At 38.0% G+C, this 26153-nt stretch overlaps 1 protein-coding gene across 2 annotated transcripts in view; it reads left to right on the top strand.

Moving 5' to 3' along the window:
* Positions 1 to 15226: 15226 nt before the first annotated feature.
* fgfr1a (fibroblast growth factor receptor 1a) overlaps positions 15227 to 26153 on the top strand; it is a 49434-nt gene continuing 38507 nt past the window's right edge. The window contains exons 1-2 of one of the 2 annotated variants that reach the window (XM_056246880.1): positions 15227 to 15861; positions 24022 to 24195. In XM_056246880.1, coding sequence (XP_056102855.1) covers positions 24090 to 24195 — 106 coding nt within the window. In that variant the 5' untranslated portion in view covers positions 15227 to 15861; positions 24022 to 24089. The remainder of the gene's footprint in view (positions 15862 to 24021; positions 24196 to 26153) is intronic. The other variant, XM_056246881.1, reaches the window with a different exon arrangement.

Below are 26153 nucleotides of genomic sequence, written 5' to 3'. Positions count from 1 at the left end.
GAACTAACAATGAACAGCTGGATTTGTATTAACTAACGTTAACAAAGATGAACAAAAACAGTAACAAATGTATTGCTCATGGTTAGTTAATGTTAATTAATACATTAATGTTTAATAAATTAACCTTATTGTAAAGTGTTACCGACATTTTTAATCTTTTTTTTAATCAGCTTTCAGCATTGGCTAACAAACAAATGCTTAAAGCTATTTTTTTATTAAAAAAATACCAAAGTGGTATTTTACTGCCCCTTGCTGTCATTTCATCATACTACTCCCTAATATTGTTTTATAATTCATATTTAGAATTTCTAAAATCATTATTTCAACATTTACAATCACATTTTGTCCAAATTCATCTATTGGAGTATTATGGACTGCATTTATTTATTTTATTTATTACTATTTACAATTGTGTCACAGGAAGGCTGAAAACGAAAGTATAACGTTGGGCCACGCCCCCCAAGGACAAATTCACTCATAACTCGAAAACAGAAAGTCGCTGCACGCTCAAATTTTGATGGTAAGGTTCTCTCGGGGTTCTTGATCCAAATCTATCGTCGCGGGGCTCGGGAACGCCCCCAATCTTTAGATAATTTTTTCATTATCTCGTTCCCGAGATATAAGTGAAAACCAAATTTCCATTCATTTATTTCAACTGTATATAGTCTGTAATACCACTGTTATCCAATAGATGGAGCAGCAGCATTATACAAATGCTGAAGGAGTATTGTTCATTCTTAGTTAATGTTAACTAATGTAGTTAACATTAACTAAGAATGAACAATACTCCTTCAGCATTTGTTAATCTTTGTTAATGTTAATTTCAACATTTACAAATACTTTATTAAAATCTTGTTAAAGGGTTAGTTCGCCCATTTAAGACATGAAGTTGTATGCAATCCTTACCAGCACTACAGTGCATACACACTGACCCACTCTGTTGTCACCTCCCTGGTCAGAGTTCTGGCCGCTGGAAGTTTTTCAATAAAGTACTCCCGGTTATTTTCCGGGGTCACAAAACTGTGCGTTTTTACGTGAAAAAATGATTTGCGTTTCAAAGCTTGATTAATTTACCACACAAAAAACACGCCGGTCCAAATTCATACCTCAGTTTTAATCGGCACTATTTTCTATCCATTTCTATCAATCCGCGCTGCTGTCGACGTCAACAGTGCGCACGTTCCGATCAGCTGTTGATAGCGCGACTCGCTGACAACATGTCTGACTACGAAACTTCTGATGATGAAACCAATTTTAGCACAATGTCAGACGGATCAGATGATGAAAGTAATTTTAGCACAACGACAATGTTATTGATTGCAACACAAAACCTCAATTGTGTGTGTGTTCAATCAAATAGTTTTCTCAGCAAATTGTACCAATATCCCTATATACTGTTTTTATATTAGAATATATATATTTTATATTCACGTGTTTTATAATGGAGTCTAAACATCAGCTTGTTTACCGTACAGTTTAGACATGGGATCATAAAGTTAGTAAATAGAGCTTACCCGTGGTACTGGTACAGCAAAACTCTTTAATTTTCCTTTTCCTCCTTGGTTGGGGATGTAATCGTCTTCGCTGAAGTGAGCACTACACACACGAAAATCCTTTATTCTGGATATTTTAGCTCCCGCAGAGTAGCCGATAGCAACCAGCCAAATCAACAACACGCGCTTGCACCCCCTGCTGGTGAGATCGACTAACAGCAGATGGAGATTATGCTCGGTAAGCTGTCTCATTGTTATATTCGAAACAGGAATACGATGGAATCTGAACTTTGATCGCGGCACATCCTTGTGGTCACAGCCTGGGAATTTACAAGTTCGCACCATTGTTAATTTAATACTTTTTACGTCGTTGTAAATCATTTGTGTAAACACTATGGAACAGCTGATCGGAACGTGCGCACTGTTGACGTTGACAGCAGCGCGGATTGATAGAAATGGATAGAAAATAGTGCCGATTAAAACTGAGGTACATGAATTTTGACCGGCGTGTTTTTTGTGTGGTAAATTAATCAAGCTTTGAAACGCAAATCATTTTTTCACGTAAAAACGCACAGTTTTGTGGCCCCGGAAAATAACCGGGAGTACTTTATTGAAAAACTTCCATCGGCCAGAACTCTGACCAGGGAGGTGACAACAGAGTGGGTCAGTGTGTATGCACTATAGTGCTGGTAAGGATTGCATACAACTTCATGTCTTAAATGGGCGAACTAACCCTTTAACATTAGTTAATGCACTGTGAACTAACCTGAACCAAAGAGTATAGAAGAACAAGAGGCGAAACTCCGATGCTTTTCTGGTAACAGCCACTAGGTGGCGCGGCCGCCATTTTGGGGTGAAAATTCCAACTGGAGTTACTGGGCAACAGCACAGATAACAGTTTTTTAGGTAGTTTTTCTTGCATTTTTATGCAACTTTACACATTTACTACTATTATTAGTTACCAACTCCACTAGGCCTGAAATATATTTTGTACGTTTTAATCCCCTGGATCGTGCTACAAACATGATGATCTTAACATGATGCATTGGTGTGTCCGTTATCTGTGTTTTTTTGTTTACATAGGCTTGCTTTAACGGTCATTAATATAAAATAGTACTGCAAAAAAAACAGTTTACTGTAAAGCTATTCTATTGCTGTTATATATTTATTGTCCAACATTTACATTTTAGTACAATTACATTTATTTGCTGAATTCATTTATTTCATTGAACTTATTTTTGTATGTAAGGTTATGTGTACCTCCTGGGAAACGGTCTAACGTTATAACTTTATGAACTTACATCACTTTATTCTTCTTACCTGTCAAACTTAATGTAGAGATTAATATAATTAATTAAATCCTTGAACTTCCCTGTCTCAAGTTATGTGGGGGAAAAGCCTAGTAGCAACTTCTTTTTAACGGATATAACGTTAACTGTTGTGAATTAAAATAATCACCTAATTATTTCAACCTAAAAATGACCTCTGCACTGGACTAAATATATGTATAATATATGACTGCCGAGTCGCTTTCACCCCAAAATGGCGGACGCGTAGGGCTGCTGCTGGGCGCTGGTGTTGCAATGGAACGTTCTATTGGCTTTCACTTCTTGTCAATATACGTTCTTTGCCTGAACTAACAATGAACAGCTGGATTTGTATTAACTAACGTTAACACTAGAAGTGCCAGAATTCCATAACTACTAGAACTGCCACAAGCGGTCATTTTGACCGTTAGATTGCAAACTCTATATCTTTAATGATAAATACCCAATTGAGAGATTAATGCATTTGTTGTATTAGGATATCTTTTAAAAACAAAACAACACCAAACTGTACATTTTAAAAAGTTTAATTATACATTTATAAATAATAATATCAGTAGCCCGTAATTATCGCATAGGGCCTATTCACAACAGAGCTATATTTCCATATCCCTTCAACATAACTCAGAACAAGATAATAACAACTAAAAGTATCTTATTTAGATATTCTTTTGACAGTGAGAGAGACAATGTCACGGTTTATGAATTCGCTGTCTCCTTTCTCGTCTTGTTGTGTGTGTGTGTGCGTGGTCGCTGATCAATGCAGCTTATCAGCACGTGCGCTCTGATCAAGGCGCCAGCTGCAACTGATCAGCGATTCGACCCTTTTCAGTGTTACTGTTCTCGCCTAGTCTTTGGGTGTTTCTCAAAACCAAGAATGCAAAGAACGGACTTGTGTTCTTGGGGAGAACGCTCTTGCTAGTTGTTCTTGGAAGAATGAACTCACAAGCTAACGAGCACACAGAACGCTGCTGACAGTTTGAGACGATGTGTTCTTGCTGGTATTGCGCAATAATACCCCCGCACAGACACCGTCTGCAGTACCCAAACATAACGAGAATTATTGACGATAACAGCCAGGCTGCAATGGTCTCTTGGCTGTGGGGAAAAACGAGTCTGTGAGCAAACTGGCCGGTTGGCTCGATAGCTGACGTTACACCCGCAGGCGCTTATGGAGATTCTCACTTCCGAAAACGTTTGAGCACATTTTCGATTAGCCATACATTTTCGTAAAAATGCCAATATTTGAAATCTACACAGTTGATTTCTCGCATCAAATGTTCTCAGAAGTGAATTTAGTGATGAAATAGTGTACGTAATTGTAGAAAAACGAAATAATGTATTGACCTGCCTCTCCTTCCTCGAATGCCGAATTGAATGCTGGGATATTTCTGCCGTCAAGTCAACACAAGTTACCAACCGATGCATCCTTGGTAAAATGGGCGTGTCAAGAACACATCCGGGATTTTTAACTGTTCTTGCCAAAATGCAAACTTGTGTATTGGGACAGTACTTGGGCCACAAAAGATGACGTTTCACAAGAACACAAGGACAGAAATACAGACAAGAACACAGATTGAGAAAGGCCCTTTGTCAGATCGTTGTGGATTTTTCCTGCGTGTTTGTTCCCTGCCTGTATCCGTTTTCCGTGTGTCATCCCGTGTTCAGCACTCCTGGTTCAGCACTCACTCCAGCGTCCCTGTGCTGCCAAGGGCTTCATACCGGACATTTGCACACCTTAACTCTCCCAGCATCTGACCAGCTCTCAATAAACATATCTGTCATTTTGCAATTGAATCTTCTGATTATTTCCTAATAGACAAAGGTCAACCGCGAGAAATGTAACAAAAGAATACCGCGAAATTCAGTGCGGTCAATATGACCGTCTATGGCCGAAATAGGTAAATATGTTCATTTGTTTGTTTGCCTTATGTGTAATTTATATTAAAAACATTTTAAATGAAAATACAGACACTTTTAGGAAAAGTCAGGTACCAGCAGGATTGTATTTATTTTTTCAACAAAGTTATTGCAGATATAAAATTCAAAACGGTCAAAATGACCGTCGTGGCCGTTCTAGTGTTAACAAAGATGAACAAAAACAGTAACAAATGTATTCCTCATGGTTAGTTCATGTTAATTAATACATTAACTAATGTTTAATAAATGAACCTTATTGTAAAGTGTTACCGACATTTTTAATCTTTTTTTATCAGCTTTCAGCATTGGCTAACAAACAAACGCTTTAAGCTATTTTTTTATTAGTTTTAATATAGTTTTATATTATTACATCACAAAGAAATATGTGAAATGCATGCTTATACACAATTAAAAGAGATTTTCACAATAACACATCCCATGTGTGTGTGTGTGTTTGTGTGTGTAAGCATATGTCTACATATGAATGCAAAAGCACTTGTGAAAACACTTCATTAATAAGTACAGTGGCCAGCAGAGGGCAGTAGAAGACCACTTATTGGCTCACTTTCATTATCACTTACTTGATTTTCACCAGTTTTCTGCACTAAAGCAAACCAGTTTTTCTATGTTAACTATTATAACACAATCATATTTTGTCAAAGTTTATCACTTCATTTTTATTGACACTTCACATTAATGCTAGCAATATGGTGCATCATGGTAAATCACAATAGAAACATGGTAAATCATTGTAAACAATACTATTACATGGTGTATCATGGCAAATCATGCAACAATCCTGCGGTAAATCATTCTAGAATGTGGTATATCATGGTAAATCATCCTATAACATGGTAAATCATGCTAGAATCATATTAAATCATACTAGAATATGTTCAATTGTGGTAAATCATGCTAGAACAGGATAAATCATGGCGAATCATACGAGAACTTGGTATATCATGGTAAACTATGGTAAATTATGCTAGATTGATGGTAAATCATACTGGAACATTGTAAATAATGAAAAATCACACTGAAATGTGGTATATCATGGTAAATCATGCTAAAACATGGTCTATTCTATCTATGATCTCAATGGTTAAATGCTTGCTATATGCAACTTAATGTCTTTTGATGCTTTTGTGCTTAACGGCCTTAAAGGCCTTAAATGCTTGAACACCGCTAAATGCTGCTTGCAGCTTTAATTATTATTATTATTCTTCTGCCGTAAAACGCATCGTGCAGACCAAACCGTAAGTGCTAGAGACTTGAAACTTTGTCAGATGGTAGTACAAAAATCGAGGAGAGCTTATCAAATTATGAGCCCGATTGGCCCATAGGTGGCGCTATAGCAACCAATTGCGCAAAACTGCTCATAACTCCTAGACCGTAAATCGTAGACTCAAGTGTCTTATATCATTGGAAAGCTGGACTCCTGACTTAAAAAACGTATATCTCCGATTTCATTTCCGTCATGATAGATTTTCCGCCATTTTGAATTTTGTCAAAAAACGACTTTTGCGAACTAGTCCCTGATTTTTTGCCCGATTGGAACCAAACCAGTGCACAAATGTTCTGTGGAGTCTGAATATAAATTATAATCGTAAAAAAGTTGAAATTTCGATTTCCGGTCGCTAGGGGGCGCAAAAAGAACGTTGTGGGAGGAGCCTATTTTACTAAAACGACTATAACTCCAGAAGTAAATTAGGTAGGTTCACCAAACTTGGTACAGTTGTGCATGAGTTCAATCTGAGGTCACAGTAAAAAAATCGCGACGATCGAACACTAGGTGGCGCTATAACATGAAAAAAACATATAAAGGACTGACCGTTAGTCCGATTGACTTGAAAATTGGTATGCAGTGTCTTGGTCCAAGGCCCCATGTATGTCTATGAGGACATTGGCGTATCTCAAAAAACATGGCCGCCATTGACCAATGAAGTTTGAGCCCCTATGAGACGAGGTTAACGGAGGCCAATCGGAACGAAACTCGATGGGCATGTTCGACTCATGGCCTAAGAGGTCTGTAAGAGTTTTGAAAGAAATCGGCCACTAGTTGGCGCTAACGAGTTTTACGGCTCTGTAATCACGTGGTGTTGCACACATCCCCCCAAAATGCATATCATTTTATAGATATCCTCATGGTGAACAACTTTGCCTCTAGAACCATTGCTGTCAATCAAATCGTTCATTAAATATTCACGAATATGTTAAAAACCTACTTTTGCGAACTAGTCCCTGGTTTTTTGCCCAATCGGAACCAGACCAGTCTAGGACAATTCTCTGGACTCTCTAGATCAATAATTATCAAAAAAAAGTTGAACTTTGCCCTTTGGTTCACTGTAACGGGGTCATTTAGAAAAGGGGGCGTGTCAAAATACACTCAAAAGCCTATAAATCATAAATAAAAACTCAGAACTTCACAAAAATTGATGAGCACATGTGTCATAACATGGTGAAGAAGCATGCAGAGTTTCATGGAGATCAGACCATAGGTGGCGCTATAACTGTTAAAAAGCTTTAAAACCATACATTTCCTATGGTAAATTGCCTGTATTGGCTGTAAATTGTCTTTTCCATCTATGATCGTATACTTTTCATATCATAATGTTTAAAACCAGTGCAGTACAATTCTCTGGACTCTCTAGATCAATAATGATCAGAAAAGGTATAACTTCTTAATTTGGATGGCTATAATAGGGTCACTTCAATATGTAGCCTTGACCAAATGTCCCCAAAAACCTATATCTCTTCAATGAATGCTCAGATCTTCTTAAAAAAAGGTCAGGACATATCACTCTAAACAAGCTTGACAAATTTTAGACAGATCGGACAAAATTTGCCTCTATAACAGTTAAAAAGGTGAAAATGATATGAATATAGTGGCATATTAAGCCAATAAGTGGTGTTTTACTGCCCCCTGCTGTTTAAAATAGTAATTTTGTCATAATGCTGACTATCATTGTTCTATAATTCATTTTTAGAATTAACATAATCACTATTTTAACATTTACAATCACATTTAGTCAAAATTTATTGTCACATTGACAAATGTGAACCCTGAATGAGACAGTTTAATCTACAATAGAATGTGTGTGTGTGTGTAGTCCCATGTTTCTGAATAAATTCTGAATAATCTGATTAATAGCTTGCAAAGACATTAAATGCTTATAGACCATTAAAATATATTTTCATAATGACTTTGTGTGTGTGTGTGTGTGTGAGCAAATGTCTACATATGAGTGCAAAAGCACCTGTGAAAACACTTTATTAATAAGTAGAATGGCCAGCAGAGGGCAGTAGAAGACCACTTATTGGCTCACTCTCATTTTGACACACTTGATTTTCAACAGTAAATCAAAGCACTAAAGCAAACCAGTTTTTCCATGTTAACTATTATAACACAATCATTTTTTGTCAGAGTTTATCACTTCATTTTTATTGGCACTTCACATCAATGCAGCAATGTGGTAAATCATGGTAAATCACGATAGAAACATGGTAAATCATAGTAAAAAATACTATTACATGGTGTATCATGGCAAATCATGCTAGCAATGTGATGAATCATGGTAAATCATGCTACAATCCTGGTAAATCATTCTAGAATGTGGTATATCATGGTAAATCATCCTATATCATGGTAAACTATGTTAAATCATGCTAGATTCATGGTAAATCATACTGGAACATGGTAGATCATGAAAAATCACACTAAATTTGGTATATCATGGTAAATCATGCTAAAACATGGTCTATTCCATCTATGATGTCAATGGTTAAATGCTTGCTACATAAAACTTAATGTCTTTTGATGCTTTTGTGCTTAACGGCCTTAAAGGCCTTAACTGCTTGAACACCGCTAAATGCTGCTTGCAGCTTTAATTTAAATTATGTTTGCTAAGGCATGCTTCACTTTCATATTGTTCATACAGTACTTGGCCAGCTTCAGCTCCATGCCGGCATGATGAATCCGATCTTCAAGCAAAAGGAACTGGATGAATATTTGAATGCGACCGATCCCGACCTGAATTCTGACTTGTGATGCAGCCTGAATCATAATCACACCATGTCCGTTCGTTGGCCAGAAGAGAACTGGTCCCCCGACAGAGCCTGGTTTCTCCCAAGGTTTTTTCTCCATTCCGTCACTGATGGAGTTTGGGTTCCTTGCCACTGTCGCCTCTGGCTTGCTTAGTTGGGGACATTTAATATTTGACAATATCATTGATCTGACTGTACTGACGCTGTTTTATGATAACTGAACTGAGCTGGAAAATGACATTGCTGACATTTTTTTTTTTTTTGCAGAAATGCTTTATAAATTAAATGAACTAATTTAATAATTGAGGATCTTTACATCAGAACTGAATCAACATTGAACTGACTTCAGCTGAACAACAGCCAAAATGCATTATTTTCCTGTTATCACTTTCATGCAATAATAACCCTAACCCCAACCCTGCTTTGAAACAATCTGTATTGTATTAAGCGCTATATAAATAAAGGTGACTTGACTTGAATTGCATGCTTGCACAACCTCTGGAATTCGGCACTCCAGTAAAGTCACATCATGTTAATTTTGGTGCTGTCAAATCATCTAAAGTTTGTGTTGTTTACATCAAATATGTGTGTGTATATTATTATATTTATATATTTTATACATATATGTATCTGTGTGTGTGTGTGTGTGTGTATTCATACAGACACATACACACACACACACACATACATTTATACATATATACAGTAAATGTGTGTGTGTATATGTGTATATACAGTATAATATAATTAAATATAATAATATACGCACACATATTTTATGTAAACACAAACTTTTAGTTTAGATGATTAGTTTAGATGATAGTGTGTGTGTGTGTGTGTGTGTGTGTGTGTGTGTGTGTGTGTGTGTGTGTACATATAGCCTACACACACACACACATTTATACATATATAAATGTGTGTGTGTGTATGTGTATATACACAGACATGGACACACACACACAAATAATATATATACATAAATAGATGATGTAAACACAAACTTTTATCTAAAATGTGATAAATCACGTTTAATCGATTTGACAGCACTAGTTTATTTATATAGCACTTTATACAAAAGATTGTTTAAAAGCAAGCAGCTTTACAATATTACAAAATGTAAAGACAGTAGCCGCGTTTCCATTGACAGATTTGCGCAAAACTTCTGCGATATTTACTTTCTGTTTCCATTGCAGTTTTGCGAAATATTACTTTTTTGAACTGCCAGAAAAAACACCTCATGCAAGTGTAAAAACTTTTTTTGCAATATACTATGTGAGTTTTTGCGAAATTGACGTGTTTCCATTGGGCGTATTTTAAATTTGCGAAATTTGAAGGGTATGGAAACGCGGCTACAATTAGAATTACATCTTTATTTTCTACTATACAGCTGCTCTCCAGTGTGTTCATGTTTTTACTCACGGACATCTGACCTTGACGGACTGAACAGAAAAAAATGAACCGAAGAAGATTTCCACGACAAAGAAGGCAGAGCCTCAAAGCCACACCTACCTATTACATCATTGCCACGGACCAATTGAAATTCAAAGGTGTTTACCAGCCGGAGCAAACTTTTTCGGAAAGTTTACTTTGGGCAAGCTGTTTCAAAATCCCGAAATTAACTTTGTTTTGGGCTGATTTTGTTTGAAATGATGTCGCTCCAATTCGTTCTTCAATTTAGGCCTATATTTTAGCCTAACTTGAAAGAACAATGGGATCCCTCATATTATTCAGAGTTTTTATAGTGTAAATTCTTCTTCTGAACATAGTCATTGTTTAGGTTATTTTTTTTGTATATATCTTTGAGAACCTTTTAAATGGATTGTTTACAGCTGTTTGACCAAAATCAATTGAGATTATTGTCAGCACTTTTATCACGGATGGATGCGCTTTGATGGACTTAAATGAAAATATACATCCATTCACTGCCATAATAAAGCTTGGAAGAGCCAGGATATTTTTTTATATTATTCGTCTGAAAGAAGACATGTCATATACACCTAGGATGGCTTGAGGATGAGTAAATCATGGGCTAATTTAGATTTTTGGGTGAGTTATCCCTTTAACACTCTCATTGACTTTGTAAAGCTCTTTGATTAAAAACCATCAGTAATTATCACAGGGGAAAGCTGTGAGGTGAGAACAGACAAGCTTTTACTTTTAAATGGATTGTCTGGTGTTGGTGATCAATAATCTCAATTGATTTTGGTCAAACAGCTGTAAACAATCCATTTAAAAGGTTCTCAAAGATGTATACAAAAAAAAAATCTAAACAATGACTAGCTTTGTTCAGAAGAAGAATTTACACTATAAAAAGTCTGAACAATATGGGATCCCATTGTTCTTTAAAGCATGTTTACTTCAGAGAGAGGATTTGCATTCAAAGTACACAGCATCTCTTTTTGACAGTCAAGATGATTTGCAGATTCTATTGAAGAAATGCCAGCATAATTTAGCAGGCAAATGATGAACACACGTGCTTTATCAAAAGATGAAGCTGCTATGAGTTCACTTTGAGCATCAAAGACACATATGGGGGCATCATAAATAAATGACAGATATGAGAATTAGATCATTGTAATATGACTTCCAGATATATCTTCTGTCTTTGTGTGCTGCGTAAAAAGGTTAAAGTACAACAGTTTTGAACCACTTGCTTTTGCCCAATAAGTAAGATTTCTTTTACAACTAGAGTTTTACATTTTTCTGAAGAAATTATGAATTATGCTTGCCTCTGTGGTTTCACTGTGGTCCGGGACACATTCAGGACAAATGTGCTTTTACACTGCACATGCGATATGGTCTCATGCGTTCCTGACAACCTTCATATGTGGTTTCAGTGATCCAATCACAAAATGTTTAAGCATAGCCAGACCTTCAGACTGACGGTAGAAGGTCTGGACTCCATCACAGCTTCCATTGGCCAATGAAAACATGTAAAGCAACCAATCACAGTTCGTTTTGTTCCGCATCATGTTTAGGGGTGTGAATATGTAAAGTTGAAGTCCCTACAATAATAGACCAGCATCCATCTAATAAATTATTCATTCAAGAACATTGTGCAAGCTTACTGCAACAATGGCACTGCGAACTTCACATACTTTTGAAAATCCAGCGTTTAGTTGATCCTGATAAGCGCTCTTTGTCACAGAAGTAAACATGACGGCTTTCTTTTTCCATGAGTAGGTTTGGCGTCATGACGGCTTTGTTTCCGGGTGGACCATTACAGAATGCGACACAAACTTCCTCCGGAAATCCTGTAAAATTTAATACTGTACTATAACTCTAACTATAATCTCTGGCTTCCGATAACAGCCATACGCGACTTGAGTTGGTTCTCATGGTTCAAACAAATAGGACTGGGCAACAAATTCAAGCTCCTCCGATATTTTTCTTTAAAAATTCTCGTTTTAGATTTCTAATTCGTGACCGGTGATTTGTTTTGCTCTATCCACTGCGCTTCCGCATTTGTCAATACGTCATGCGTCGGGTCAGAGGTCACTCTTCATGCGTCGGGTCAGAGGTCACTCTTGCGCCGGAACTCGACTCACGTACGGCCATTACCAGAAGCCAGTGATCATAGTTTATAAAGTTATAAATTTGGATATTTATGGTACAAAAACACATCGCTTTACTTCAGAAGGCCTTTATTAACCCCCTGGAGTCGTATGGATTACTTTTATGATGGATGGATGCACTTTTTTTGGGCTTCAAAAAACAAGTACCATTTACTCCCATTATAAAGCTTGGAAGAGCCAGGATATTTTTAAATCTAACTCAGATTGTGGTTGGCTGAAGGATGGCTTGAGGGTGAGTAAATTATAGGATAATTTACATTTTTGGGTGAACTAACTTTTTAATGCCGGGTGAAAATAGTGTTCTGTTCTAAATGCAGAGGAACTGGCCAATTATAGTTTGTTTTTAGTACATCAAGCACTTAAACGGAAAAATAAGATCTATGGAGCCTTTGTAAAAGCCTGTCTGTGGCAGATGGACGCAAGTGCCCTTTATTTGTTGATTGATGCTTTGGAAACAAAACAAAAAGGTCAAAAAAACAGAAAAAGTCCAAAAGAAAGAAAAGCAACACTATCCGTTTGTGAAGACAGAGACCCCAAAAGGTGGAGGGGGAAACCAAACCAATCTAACTCTGGTTCGGGCCAAGAAATTTTACCAAGTGTGAAAGTTCCCTATAAGAGACTTTTCCATCCATTGTATCATCCATCTGGTGAAAATCTGATCATTCAGAGAGCTAACATAGTTTTCCACACCAAGATGCATGATTGAAGGTGTCCTTCATGTACCACCAATGGTGCAGGACGAGTTATCCAAAGAAATAATATTATGTATGAGTGATTCTCGTATGAGGTTGTGCTTTTGACCACATTTCTCTCTCCATCTCTGTTTACGTCTGTCTTCAGCCCTCCCCCACTGCTTTCCTGCAGTCTATCCCTCATTAGTCTCACTGAGACTGGTTCACACCTCATTGGCACCTCCATTCATTGCTGTATTTCGTGATAAGCCCCCTTTAGTAAGTCAATGGGACCCTTTCAGATTCAGCTGCCTGCTTGCTTGCCTGAAGAACAAGAGGGGGGCTAGCAGACAATTAGATAGATTTATTCCTAGGCTTTGCCATTGTGGAAAATAACCTCAGAAGGACACTTCTTCATTTCAGGAAATGTATCTTTTGGGTCTTACCAGCATCTGGTCTCATAAGTGGGGTTGGGGATGACTAAACCACTTGATGGTCTAATGTAGAGTAGGCATGGGCCTATATAGTCATTCCTCTGTCACCAGGAAAACAATCATGTTAAAGTAACTGATGTTTCAATAAAACATTGTGTCAAAAGAAAAGAAAAACATCAGTCCTGAGGCCCTATTGGAACATAAATGGTGTGTCACACAGGCGTCTGCTGTCTCTTTCTTGGACTTTGCTGTTATTTGGAGAGCAAATTGGGCCAATAAATGTTTTAGTAGAGAGAAAATTGTCACCTCAAGCCCTCTGGTGAAACCTTACAACTGTGAACAAAACACTGGCAAACGAATAAACGATGTCTAAATTGAAATTTCAGAAGAAACCGTTTTGTTGTTTCTTAGAACAGTAGATGTCACACTTTGTTTTATTGCAATATTTCTATCTTTAGCTTTTAAAATGTTTACTTTTGACAGCTTGACAAATGCATCTCTGCTAGCCAGGTCAATCACAAAAATCCACGGGACAAAACTGTCATGTTCTCTCCGAAGCCCAATAAGGTAGAGAACATTAGTTGGGCTCCCTCATCAGGAGCCAGGACAATACACCCCCCAATCCACACATCGACCCCCAACCATAGCTGCACTGCTACTTAAGCAGATGCTTCCTGGACCCACGGATGTTTTCCATGCTAAAGTATACTCTTGAACTAATTGAAGTTTGAAATAAAAGAGGAGATGTTATCTGAAGCTTGATCGAACCTTTTCCTGCTGTTGAGATAATACGTTTGCAAACTCTTGACTTTGTTGTGGTCATCTTCACTATGCAAACACAAACCGTGTTAGGGGTGTGTGGACATTGTTGTCACACATGCATACACACATAAAGAATGAACGGAACAGCTTTATCTGTGGAGGACAAAGAAAGGAGACTTATCAGTCATTTTTCTAATAATGTCTTTAAAGCATTTAGAATATTATCGTATTTATTTCAATGGGTAGTTGATGCCTAACATGGACATTGCAAACCTTAAAGGCCCACTGAAGAGATCAGCTCCTCCACCTTTTAAAAATAGCCAATAGCATTTAGTTTATATCACAGCTCAGCCAGAGCCGTTGAGCTCGAGTTGGTAAAGCCGCAGTTTCCTCCTAATCTCCCTCATATCGTTTTAAAATACAGCATTCTGTGCAGAATTCAAATGGGTTCGATACGTTTTCTGGACTGCGGCGACTCGATCATATGATCAGCTCTGTGCTGCTATCGTGTATTTGGACCGGAGCTAGTATATTTATAATATAGGGGTGGAGCTTCAGATTCTAGAGAGCGTTTGATTGGACAGAAAATCTGATGAGAAGCTGAAGTGCAGAGTGATGTCATCAAAATCATTGATCCATATTGACAAAAGTGAGAGACTAAGTTTTGAACGCGTATATCTTCTAAATGCAAATTTTGTCATTGTTTTTGGAGCACACTAGGTTATAGACAACAGTATGGCTAACATATTCATACTAAAAGCCAAAAAACTTCCATTTTGATTTCATGGGGACTTTAACCAGTCTGTAACTGTCTTGTGTCTCTATAATGTAATGTAATATAATTTCAAAAGAAATGTAGAATGTTATTGTTTTTTTTTACTTTTAAGCAATTTTTTTGAGGGGCTCAGTGTGACAGAAACTACAATCCCAGGATGCACTGGGCGAGCTGTTTGGTAGTCCTGAGGTGTTGGAGTGATGGAGGGGGAGTCAGGTCTTTCTGCTCACACACACTCCTCCATCCATGAGTGCGGAATCTCGCAGCTGTATCCTCTGTAGTGCTTGGGGAGGACGAAGATACGGACTATCTACAAACCAGTTCAAACATTCAAAAGTGAAGTTAGTTTCCCGAAGCTAGACCGATTTATACAGAGGACTGCGACTCAAGTAAAAGCGCATTTGATCGTTTTGGTTAGTTTTGACTTTCGACCGAAGTAGCGACTGGGGTAAAAGTTTTGTCCCCTCTACCTCCTTGTCGCACTAGCGCAAACAAAACAAAATCCGCACGGGTGGGATTTTCAGAAGAAAAACGGGCGAACACGGTCAAAAATCGGTTTGTTGGTGTTATGAGCGAGGCTTAAACGTTATGATACTTAAGGAAAGCATATTCACGCGATCTTTTGTACGAGCACGCGTCTCCGCCGAATATTTTCACTGATTTCAAACGATTATCGCTCAGGCGAGTCGAACGAGTAACATCCGTGTGGTTTAATGAAAACTAAAAAAGGCTAAACTTACAACAGAGGAAGAAATGTGGAGTTTCGTCCATTGACTGTTTTTGGGAGCCTGTATTCCAGGAACTTCTGAATCTGATCTGGGATTGACTCTTTTCAGAAAGGATTTGCTTCAGAAAGAAAAAGGTGAGTAACGCCTGTAAATGGACTCTAGCTAGTCTGTAATCAAATACACATGCTTTGCTGTTTTATTGATTTGAATAATACTAGTAGAGTTTTTATTAAAAAAAAACACACGCCAGGACAGTATAAAAACACTGTTGGAAGAGTTTGATGACAGTTGTTTCCAGAAACGCAGTGTTTTTCGTTTTCTTTTCTCTTTTTGTCTACTCATCTTGCAACGTTACTTGAATCATTTTAATTTTATTCGTCTGTCAGAAACCAAAAATAGGCCCTTCTTTAAATCACTTTAAAATGTATTTTGACGGAAAGTCATTTTGACTGGGCAGTTTGTTTAAATGTTAATGTCTTTTTTGAGCCTGCAGCTTTATTATTATTATTAGCCTATTATTTATTTTTCCTTACGTTTTTCGTATGAGTAGCCCACGCTAGCTTTCATCATCTAATGGCCACATATCTGATGTTTTTATGAGAGCGAGTTGATGCGCGTTCCTGTAGCCTAGTGTCACGCGCGTTCTCGCACATCATCTCATATTTGAAGCCATCCAGGAGGACAGTACAACGAAATAATGTTTTCAAAATCGATTGGAATATCTAAGCATATTTAGCTTAAGATATTGGATTTCTGTTTCACTTAGTGGCTTCTGGAAAAGGTGTTATTATGTTCAGCATGTGTTACAACTCTAAGCTATTAGGTTACTTAAGAATGATTTCCCCCCTATTATTTGGGACCCTTACGGTTACTTTTAATTTTGCCCCTGCACTGTTTTAATTATTATTATTTGTATTTTGTAAATCAGTGTTTTCATACATTATTGGCCCTTCATCCTTGAGATTTTGCAGATTCCCTTTCTAAAAAAAAGGCCTGTTATCTTGATGTGAAGGCAGGTTTATTCTTGCAGTTGTTTATCTTCCCACAGTAAAAAAGAGACAAACAACATAACTATACTGAGGTCTGAGTTTGGATGGCACTGTGGCAGAAGGATAATTCAGTTAATAAAAAACCCACACATTGTTAAAAGACACAAGACGCATTAAATCCTGAAATCATTTCAGCATTTCAAAGACAGAAAAAAACGTCTCTCTAGCTGAAAGTCACATTTATGTCTTTATTTGGGCAGAGACATGTATGTTTTCACAGAAATGAATTCACAAGCTTGAGTCTTGTTGTGCTATAGGGCTTTTGGACAGCTAAAGAAATGTATGTTTTTAATTCAACAATCTTGAGTCGTAGTTAAGTTGTGCTATAGGGCTTTTGTTCTGTTACTTTGTACATAGCAAAATAAGTCTGCTCCCACCTCACAGTGTCACTCCCTTTTTCTTCCTCATCACTCACTAGATAATTTCAGAGTAGTGCAAAATACATCCCCCCCCTCCTTCATTCTTGGGCTGTTCAGCAGTCTAGAACTTTCTAATCATTGAAGCTTTACATCAAAGTTGCATATACTTGCATCCTTTCTTCTAGTTGAGCTTTTAAATACTCTCCCTGCTGTTAAGTCACCATCGCAATTTCAAGTAAAGACGTTCACGGACAGTTTCCACCTTTCCACCGGTGTGAAGAACATGATGGAAAGGCAGAGTGGTTTATGAATGGCGACGTGATGGCTGGCGACTGCATGCGCAGACTTGACCCAGAGTTGTTGCAAGTCGATGCAGAAATGTGAGCAAACTACAGTCAATTACATATGAATATTTTCAGGCAGTTTGTACAAGAACCATATAGTAGCTTGAGGTTGTTTTTGTTTTTTTAGATACATTTCTGGAATTTCAATTAAATTTCAATAATATCCTTTAAATCAATTAAAATAACATAAAGTTCACTGTCCAGTCCTTGTATTATGCAGCATTTTAAGTGCATTCATTTGAATTTTGTTTTGTTGTTACTAGTTTTCTTAAGTTTTTTTCAACCAGTACTGAACTGTAACCGACCTTGTGAAAATGTAGTTGTTTAAGTCCATAATTACATCAATTACTTAAATTAGAGGGGAAATCATTATGGCTGCTCGTCCCTCAGGATCTGACCAGTGATTTTACTCTTAGCCGCTCCAGACAGGTCACTGGTTCATCTGGTTTGCAATGAAGAAAGAGTATTTTTTGCAAAGCATCATTGGTATTTTCATAGGGGGATATGGCATTGACAGTTTGAGTTGCATTTAATCCAAGTCAGTATGCTAGTTTACTGTGCATTTCTGGATAATAATGGATGTATTTGAGTCAGAGTTTACAGAGCGCAATGATTTGAGCCAGCCTTCGTGTTCTGCGTACGGTCCTAAACACTCGTTTTGGTTTGTTGTTGATCTTGTAGTGACCGCTTTATAGTGAAATGAAAGGAAGCGAATGGATGAAGGAGAAAAGGCGCGCTGTGCTGTGGTTGTTCTTCCGGTGGAAGTACGCTGTTAAGAGTTTGGAGAGAAGAGGAATTCTTTGCCCTCTAATTTACTGGGCTGGCAGGGCTGGGCTGGCACAGTAAACCATCGCCCAGCACTTTTAAAAGGAAAGTTACTATTACATAACTGTCTGAGAAATTTAGCGTGAAACTTTAGGAGGAGATGAGGTCTCAAAATGGAGAGATGTGTTACAATGCCTTATTTTTGTTTACATCAACACATCTGTGACCAAGCAAAATGGCTGCCTTGGTTGTCTTAAATCAGATTTTTTTTTGTATATGAAATGTTGTTAGGGTGTAATACGATGTCCTTTTCAACACCAGATTCAGTTTCGTTGGGGGCTCATCCGGGATCAAATTTTTTCAAGAACAGTCCGGAAAGGAGACTGTGAGTTTAGAGGAGAATTAGAGCTTTGGAAGAGAAGACATATTGGAAAAGAGGGAACAGTAGGTGCGTTTCCATTACAGATTTGCACAAAACTTTTGTGATATTTTCTAAATGTCGATAAAAAACTATTGCGAAATGATGGCGTTTCCATGAACCAATGTTATGTGACTCAAACGGCATTTTTCTTCTCGCGATCGAAAATCATGGCAATAGATGTTGATAGGTTTACGTATATCTCAGCCGCCGCACTAGCCATTATTATTAACTGAAGGAGACGTAGGCGTGTTATCACAGCATTAATGGCAAGGAAACACTCTTAGGCCACGTTTACACAAAGCCGGGTATTAAACGAATATTTCCCCCGCCTCCGTTTTCAATAATAACATCGTGCACACACCCGCATAAATACGCCGTCGAGCGCCATCATAACTATGCCAAACCTATGGGCGGCAGTGTAGGGAGAAGGATAAAGCCATGGAAGCCAATCAGAATCCTCAGAATCGACAAGAGAGAACCTAAAACCCCGTTTCTCCCAGTTGACACGACAACACATAACCGGCGTTTTCAGAAATCTCCACTTTGGCCGGAGTTTTTTTTAGAAATAATCGTTTTCTGTGATAAAAACGGGGTTTTCGTGTAAATGAGAGGCCAAACCGCAGGGAAATATCTGCGTTTTCCCTTCGTGTAAACGGGGCCTTATACTGTGAGCGGCACATATGAGTGTTTCTCACTCCTTCTGCTTCAAGCTCTTGAGAAATTGTGGCATTTCTTTGTTGTTTAGAATCCAGTATTCCAGTAATACTTTTGTCTTTTATCAGTTTAATAAAGAACTCTGTCTCGTCTTCTGTCCAAACATACGCGCCATCTACGTCAGGTGACCTGTAAATGCGCAAAAACTGTTTCCATTGCAGTTTTGCGAAATAGTCCTTTTTTGAATTGCCTGAAAAACCACCTCATGTGAGAGTCTAAATGTTTTTGCGATACATGGGAGTTTTTGCGAAATTGACGCGTTTCCATTGGGCGTATTTCCAATTCGCGCAATATGAAGGGTAATGGAAATGTGGCTAGGAAAGAGTTTTGCAGGTGAAGTTCACCAGCCTGGCCCTAATAGCCTCCCTATGGAGTGGCAGTCTGGTTTGGTGGGCCGGCTATGGCTCTGGCTCCCACCGGCACTGGAATGAGTGAGGTCAGGCGTCCCGTCTCCGACACAAACCAATGCTGTTCTCTGGAATGTTCCGCTCCAGTAGTAATGAGCTGGGCCTGCTATACGCTCTCGCCATGTTCCCCTCCAATGATCAGAGAGAGAAAAACATGCCGGGGTTCATTAATTAGGGTACTAACTTCTCTTTCCACTTGACTTGGCCTATTTCTTTTTATTCCATGCTCTCTCTCTCTCTCTCTCTCTCTCTCTCTCTCTCTCTCTCTCTCTCTCTCTCTCTCTCTCTCTCTCTCTCTCTCTCTCTCTCTCTCTCTCTCTCTCTCTCTCTCTCTCTCTCTCTCTCTCTCTCTCTCTCTCTCTCTCTCTCTCTCTCTCTCTCTCTCTCTCTCTCTCTCTCTCTCTCTCTCTCTCTCTCTCTCTCTACTGTCTGTGCGTCTTACCCTCTCAAAGTGAACACTGTGGAAAAGACTTTAAATATAATCAGCTGAATGTTTGTTCTGCTGTTTGTTGTACTTAGAAATAGTTCACGTAAACAGAGGAACTTGTTTAAAAAAAATGTTCAAACATTTACATCAGCGCGATCTCAGCCAAGTAATTTAGTCATGAACTAAGCCTTCTGGTTTGTCATTTTTTTAAACTATGCCATTTTTCTTTCCCCAAAAGCATATTAATTAAATGTGTTTAACAGTTTAAACTAGTTTAGGGTACATTATTTGTTTCCGGCCATGTAAACTTGACCTGTTGCGTCAGTAAAAAGACCACACTGAGAAAACAAGATGCTAAAGAGATAAAATGAGCACAGATTTACTCAAATTTAGTAGTTGGTGTACGTTTAGTTGTGATTTTCTTTTTACACATTTAATGGATGCAATATTGGAGAGGATGTCATGTAGACAGAGGATAAGAAATTCAAACATGTTATCTCCGGTAATATATCAAGAGCATGTGCACTATTCCATGGCTGAGAAAAAGAACTAGCATGTGTGTTAAAGAGCGATCAACTAAGGATTAGCTAACATCTGAAGGTTTAAAAATGACTTATTGCAAATCGTAGCCGTTCATTGTATCCGGTTCCTCTTATAGCTCACCTGTCCTGATGGGAGTTTCCCATGGACTGTGTTTGACCTTTTGCCATTTTGAGAAAAGCTGTAGAGAACTTGATTAAATGAATTAGAAATATATAAAATTTCCCTTGATATTGTAATACAATATTGAGTTTTGTGTGCAGCCAATATTCTACTACACATCCAAAACGAGCTGAGAACTGTCTTCCCCAAATAATACTAATTTACTGCAATAAGATGATGCCTAAATCTCTTATTTACACCATGTTACAAAGCTGCCTGGTTTTGTCATGTCTCGTTCACACTATATATTGTTACACTTCAGTATATTACTGAAACAGAACAGATTTACATAGTAGGTCTTTGCTTTCTTGCTTCTCCATGTAGTCTGATCTGATGTGTGGGAGCTTTTTTAAGTATGATTTTGTCCTAGAGATGATTATTGGTATGTTGTTGTAAGTGTCTTTTGACACAAGTCCCACAGCTCTGACCATTTGCCCATCTCTCCAATCATCTGTTCGTCTGGTTTGTTCCAGCTGCAGACATGGCTTGAAAAATGAAACCAACCCAAACTCAATGGGAAAATTTTTATGTGTATCAAATCTCATTTATTGGTGTTTTTCCAAATTTCACGTCCTTATTAGAGCAGCTGTGAAGGTGATGGACATGTCATCGCATTATTCTGTAAAGTATTCGACTCAAGTGCATTATGCACTAACGTTTTTGCATGGGTCCTAGAACCTAGAAAATAAATTATAAGGTGTCTATTCCGTAATATAATAGAAGTTAAATTCGAAATGCACTGGCTTAAAAATAAATGGCATGTGTCCAGTTTGAATAGGCATGACGCTTTAAGGGAGGATTGCTCCAGCCGTTCGTAAGTTCGTTCTTAAATTTGAACATATTAAGCCCACACTAGAGGCTTAGTAACTACTATCTTTGTAACTAACTCTACTTTATTCAGTTGCACCATTTGTTTTTAAGGCAGAACGTAGCTAGTAGGTCGTAAACCCTCTGTAAAGTAATGCATAGTGGCATAGAATGACATTTCACGATTCACAACATCACTTGCCAGGATATTTCCTGAGGTTTTTTCTTGTGTTAATGTTGAATAGCCGCATACGGTAAGTTGGGTTTTCATTTAATTAATTTAGAAAGTCTAGGGTTCATATTAACTTTAGCTTAGGCCATAATTTACATTTATGAATTAGAAGCAAAATCCCAAATGCAAGCAAAGACACAGATTACCTCAGCTAAACATTCTGAAGGAAAAACAACTGCCAGATGAATTGTGAAACGCCGCTTTCTTCAGACCAATGCCTTCGTAGTGGGGTGTGTGTTGAAATGTGTAAATGATGTTTGAACGAGGAGTTCCGATAGCTATTAGGACAAATGGTGTGAAGGGGTCATGCTGGGGTCTAAGCCAGCTCAGAGTTGACAGATATCTGTGAAGGGTTGGAAGAGTGTGTTTGTGTTTCTGTGCGTTTTACTGCGTGTGTTTGTAAGAGTAATCTCCCGCAGAACTGCGCTACGAAATATGTAAGGTTTATGCAATCAAATTTCTACATTTGTAATGTCTTCGATACATATTATATAACTAAAATCAAAGAGTGCCACGTTAGCTTACTGTTCAAGGTGATTTTGTTGATGCAAACTCATTAAAGACACAATGATGTAGTGGAAAAGTCTGAGGTTAAAATCCTTGGGTTCTTAAAGGACGTGCTGTTCCAGTATTGACCTTATTCAGCAAAGTTATGTTTTCGTCTGCTTCATGGTTACAGCTAAAATGGATGGAGAGTTTTATCAGGCTGTTTATAAGAAACTTTGATCTGTGCTGCTCAAGCATGTAAGGGGTTCTGTGACTCTTATTATAGAGTTTTACTGGAATTAAGCCATAAGATTAATTTCGTCGGGAGTGTCCCTGATGTTAATTTGTACAATTCCTCAGTTCAAGTTACTCTAAAGCGAAGGTTATTGTATGTTTAATTCATTTAGTATGTTTTTTGCTTCTGAAATGAATGCTGGCATAAGAGTGGTCTGGTGTGTGTGTGGAGAAACATATCATCAGTAGGGCTGGGTAAAAAATATCTATTTCTCGATATTAATCGATTCTCATTTTTACGAACCGATATCGATTCTTAAATCTCAAGAATCGATTAGTCATCCTGTTTTCATTTGATGAATGAATGGAACATTGTAGCGCGCATCCCATCCAATAAATCGCAATAATCTTTGTGCTTTGTTACTATTGATACTAAATAAAGTCTCAGATTTCAAATTACGTCCATTTTCTTACGAAATTCAAAAACATAAATACCGTTTTGGCGCTGTGGCGTGAGATCGCTCTGGCTCAGCTCAGCTCAAGAGAAGCAGCAGCGCGGAGCGCACATGATCTCCTCTTCCGCCGTAATAATACCAGTTACAGCGCGAAATAAACATGAAAGAACGTCTGAAAGTGTGTTAAAAGATAGAGTACAACTTCTCGAAATCCGTATCATGTCACATGGAATCGCTCAATCAGTGTTTCAACCGTGGAAAGACGTCAGTAAAACAACTTGTAAAAGTCATGTAACCTCACATTTACCTCAGAAAAACCATATGTGACCATAAACTCGTTAGTCAGCTAGAAAAATTAACTCTAAAGAGGAGCATTTTGCTATATATGCACCATATTACATATTCATTATAATTTTTAATGTTCTTCGATATATTGTATGTTTGAATAAATCTGGCAAGTTTTTATGACAGCCACATTTTTAAAAATATTTTACATAACTTTATTATTATAAAAATGAATAAAAGTGTAATTTAAGTGTTTGTGTAGCTACAAATCAGTTCATTTTTACCTTCAATATTATAGTAGGCTAATGAAGCCTAGTAGGCTACAACTGACTCCCATAGCTTACAGCATTAGTTAAGAGATTTGTTTTCCTTGAGAAAATTTGCCATGTATTGTACCTGATATCCAAAATAATCAATATTGAATCGAATCGGAATCGAATCGAATTGCAAGCTTGTGAATCGAAATCGAATCGAATTGTGAAATTTGTGTCAATACCCAGCCCTAATCATCAGCTAACATAAATGCCACATTACGAAAGGTTCATGTTGTTAATAGATACATATGCTTAATTGTTTCGCTTTCTGGTTTTCTTCACCTCACACACAGTGCGGATGTCCTAGCTGTTTTAATGGAGAGCTGGGCTGGATGCAGAGTTCAGATGTAGAGGATCCTTGATGATGATGATGATGATGACGATGATGAAGACCATGCTGCTGCTGATCTCAATACTCCTAACTCAGGCTCTTCAGTCCCATTGCAGACCAGCCACCCAAGAAGAGAGTAAGTGTTTTTAGTAGTCCTCTTGTACCTCAGTCGAAGACGTGTTAACAATAAACCATGTCTCTTTGCAATTAAGCTCTCTGAAATAGTTTTTAAATTGGCCATATCCTACGCGTTTATGGCAGGGTTTTTTTTCACTTTAATGTTGCTTAAGCTTTCTTTCAACAAAAACAGGTGTGATTGTTTTCCACCCTCTGTCTGAGCCTGAATTAAACAGGCTGTTTTTGTCTTCTTTTGCAATAGTACCATTAAGATGTGTTCATATAAATGGACATCATTATGATATCTCAATGGCCTATTTTTAAGCGTATATTCAGGAAACTACGCCTACATAGTACATCGAATATCATGTTGTTGTTGTTATTATTCTGAAGAGCAAGTAAAATACTGTTTTCCACAATTTGTCCTCATTAAAATGAGCTAGATATCTGTCAATATTGTACAATATGATTGTATAGCTATGCCGTATCACTATATGCACCATATTCATGTCTGCAATTTGCTGTATGTCAGTCGTATGCCGTGGGGGAAAGCTGTGGAAGTTTACACTTGGATACCATTTGTTCTCCATTTCCACCTCATATCCAAAATAGCCATTTAAAACCCTAAGGACTTTCGAGCGCTCAAGTCATAGACGGAGAGTGAAAAAGGCAAACGGGTTGAAAAAAAAAACAGCAGCTGAAATAAAACCCTGAAAAATGTGTCCTTTGGCATCATTCCAGCGGAGCGAGTGCCTGTGGCTCTCACAGGCCCAAACGTGCTTCCCTACCGCCATCCTCGTCTTTTGGATCTCGGAAATACAGTGCTCCCGGGAGACTTCTGAATGCCTTGCATTACATTATAAAATGAGCGGTCACTTCTGCTCTGGCCGACTGTGAAGGCTTTAAATAAACATGGTAGGTTTGAATTGACCCCAGAGCTGGAGGTGTGAAATAGCTGCCGTCTGTATCCTCCGGCTACTCAGAAATACCTCTTCCCCCTCTATCTCTCTCTCTCCCTCTCCGTTGTCTCATCATCCTCCTTTTGTAATGAAAAGGTGTTTGTTGTAAAGGGAAGAGTTGACTACCTGAGACGCTATAAATTACTGCTTTTAAAAGAAGACACAGAAAGTACTCCGCCCTGTGGAGCTGTTCCACAGTGGAGATCATGTTTCTGGGAACACGAAGCAGAGCTGTGAAGCGTAGCCCTGTGGGTACTGTAGTGCTTCATAGTGCTGAGCATTGCACGAAAATGAAGGTGAAAATCCAGCTTTTAATGTTGTTTATATACGTCTATGTGGTGTTTTTTTAATATGCTTTAAGACAAACCATGTGCACGTTCATAAGTCGACAGCATTGCTGAGTATTTTCTCCTTAAAACTGCAGTGAACCAAAAGCTCCATTTACACTGCAGGTCTTTATGCCCAAATCCGATTTTCTGACTATATCCCACTTACATCATCTTTTAAAAGTGACCCGTATCCGATTTTTGCATTTACACTATACACTGCTGAAACTACCAAATGTAGACGTTCTGACCCGGAAAAGGAAGTAAAACAGCACGAAAGACAATGGATGCAGATGCGAATAAAATTATCCAGTGTTTTGCTTTCCACAATATTTTTAAAAGTCATTAAGCTTTTTATCTTACGGTGGCACTGTAGCCACGAGCACTTAAAACCGTGCCTCCCCATATCTCGTGAAATGTCTTCAAACACGGGATTTATTTCTGTAACAACCCTGCATTTTTGCCTGCACTACTGTCTCTTCGCCCCAAACACTCAAAAGACACGAAACCTCCGCATTGCTCCACTGTGTGTATCCTTCGTCCTCCATCGCACCTATAATAAGTCTCAGTTGGTGGTGTCCACTTTTTTAATGACGTACGACTCGCATTTACTGGGGAATATCCGATTTGTCTGCTTACATGGCACACGCAAATGCACGTATCCGATTTATAACCACATATGAGTGAGGCCT

The sequence above is a fragment of the Rhinichthys klamathensis genome, unplaced genomic scaffold, assembly GCF_029890125.1.
Source record: "Rhinichthys klamathensis goyatoka isolate OS25496 unplaced genomic scaffold, OSU_Roscu_1.1 h1tg000040l_1, whole genome shotgun sequence".
NCBI classification, from domain to species: Eukaryota; Metazoa; Chordata; class Actinopteri; order Cypriniformes; family Leuciscidae; genus Rhinichthys; species Rhinichthys klamathensis.
The sequence above is the reverse complement of the archived record's forward strand: the minus strand, read 5'-3'. Positions and strand labels throughout refer to the sequence as shown.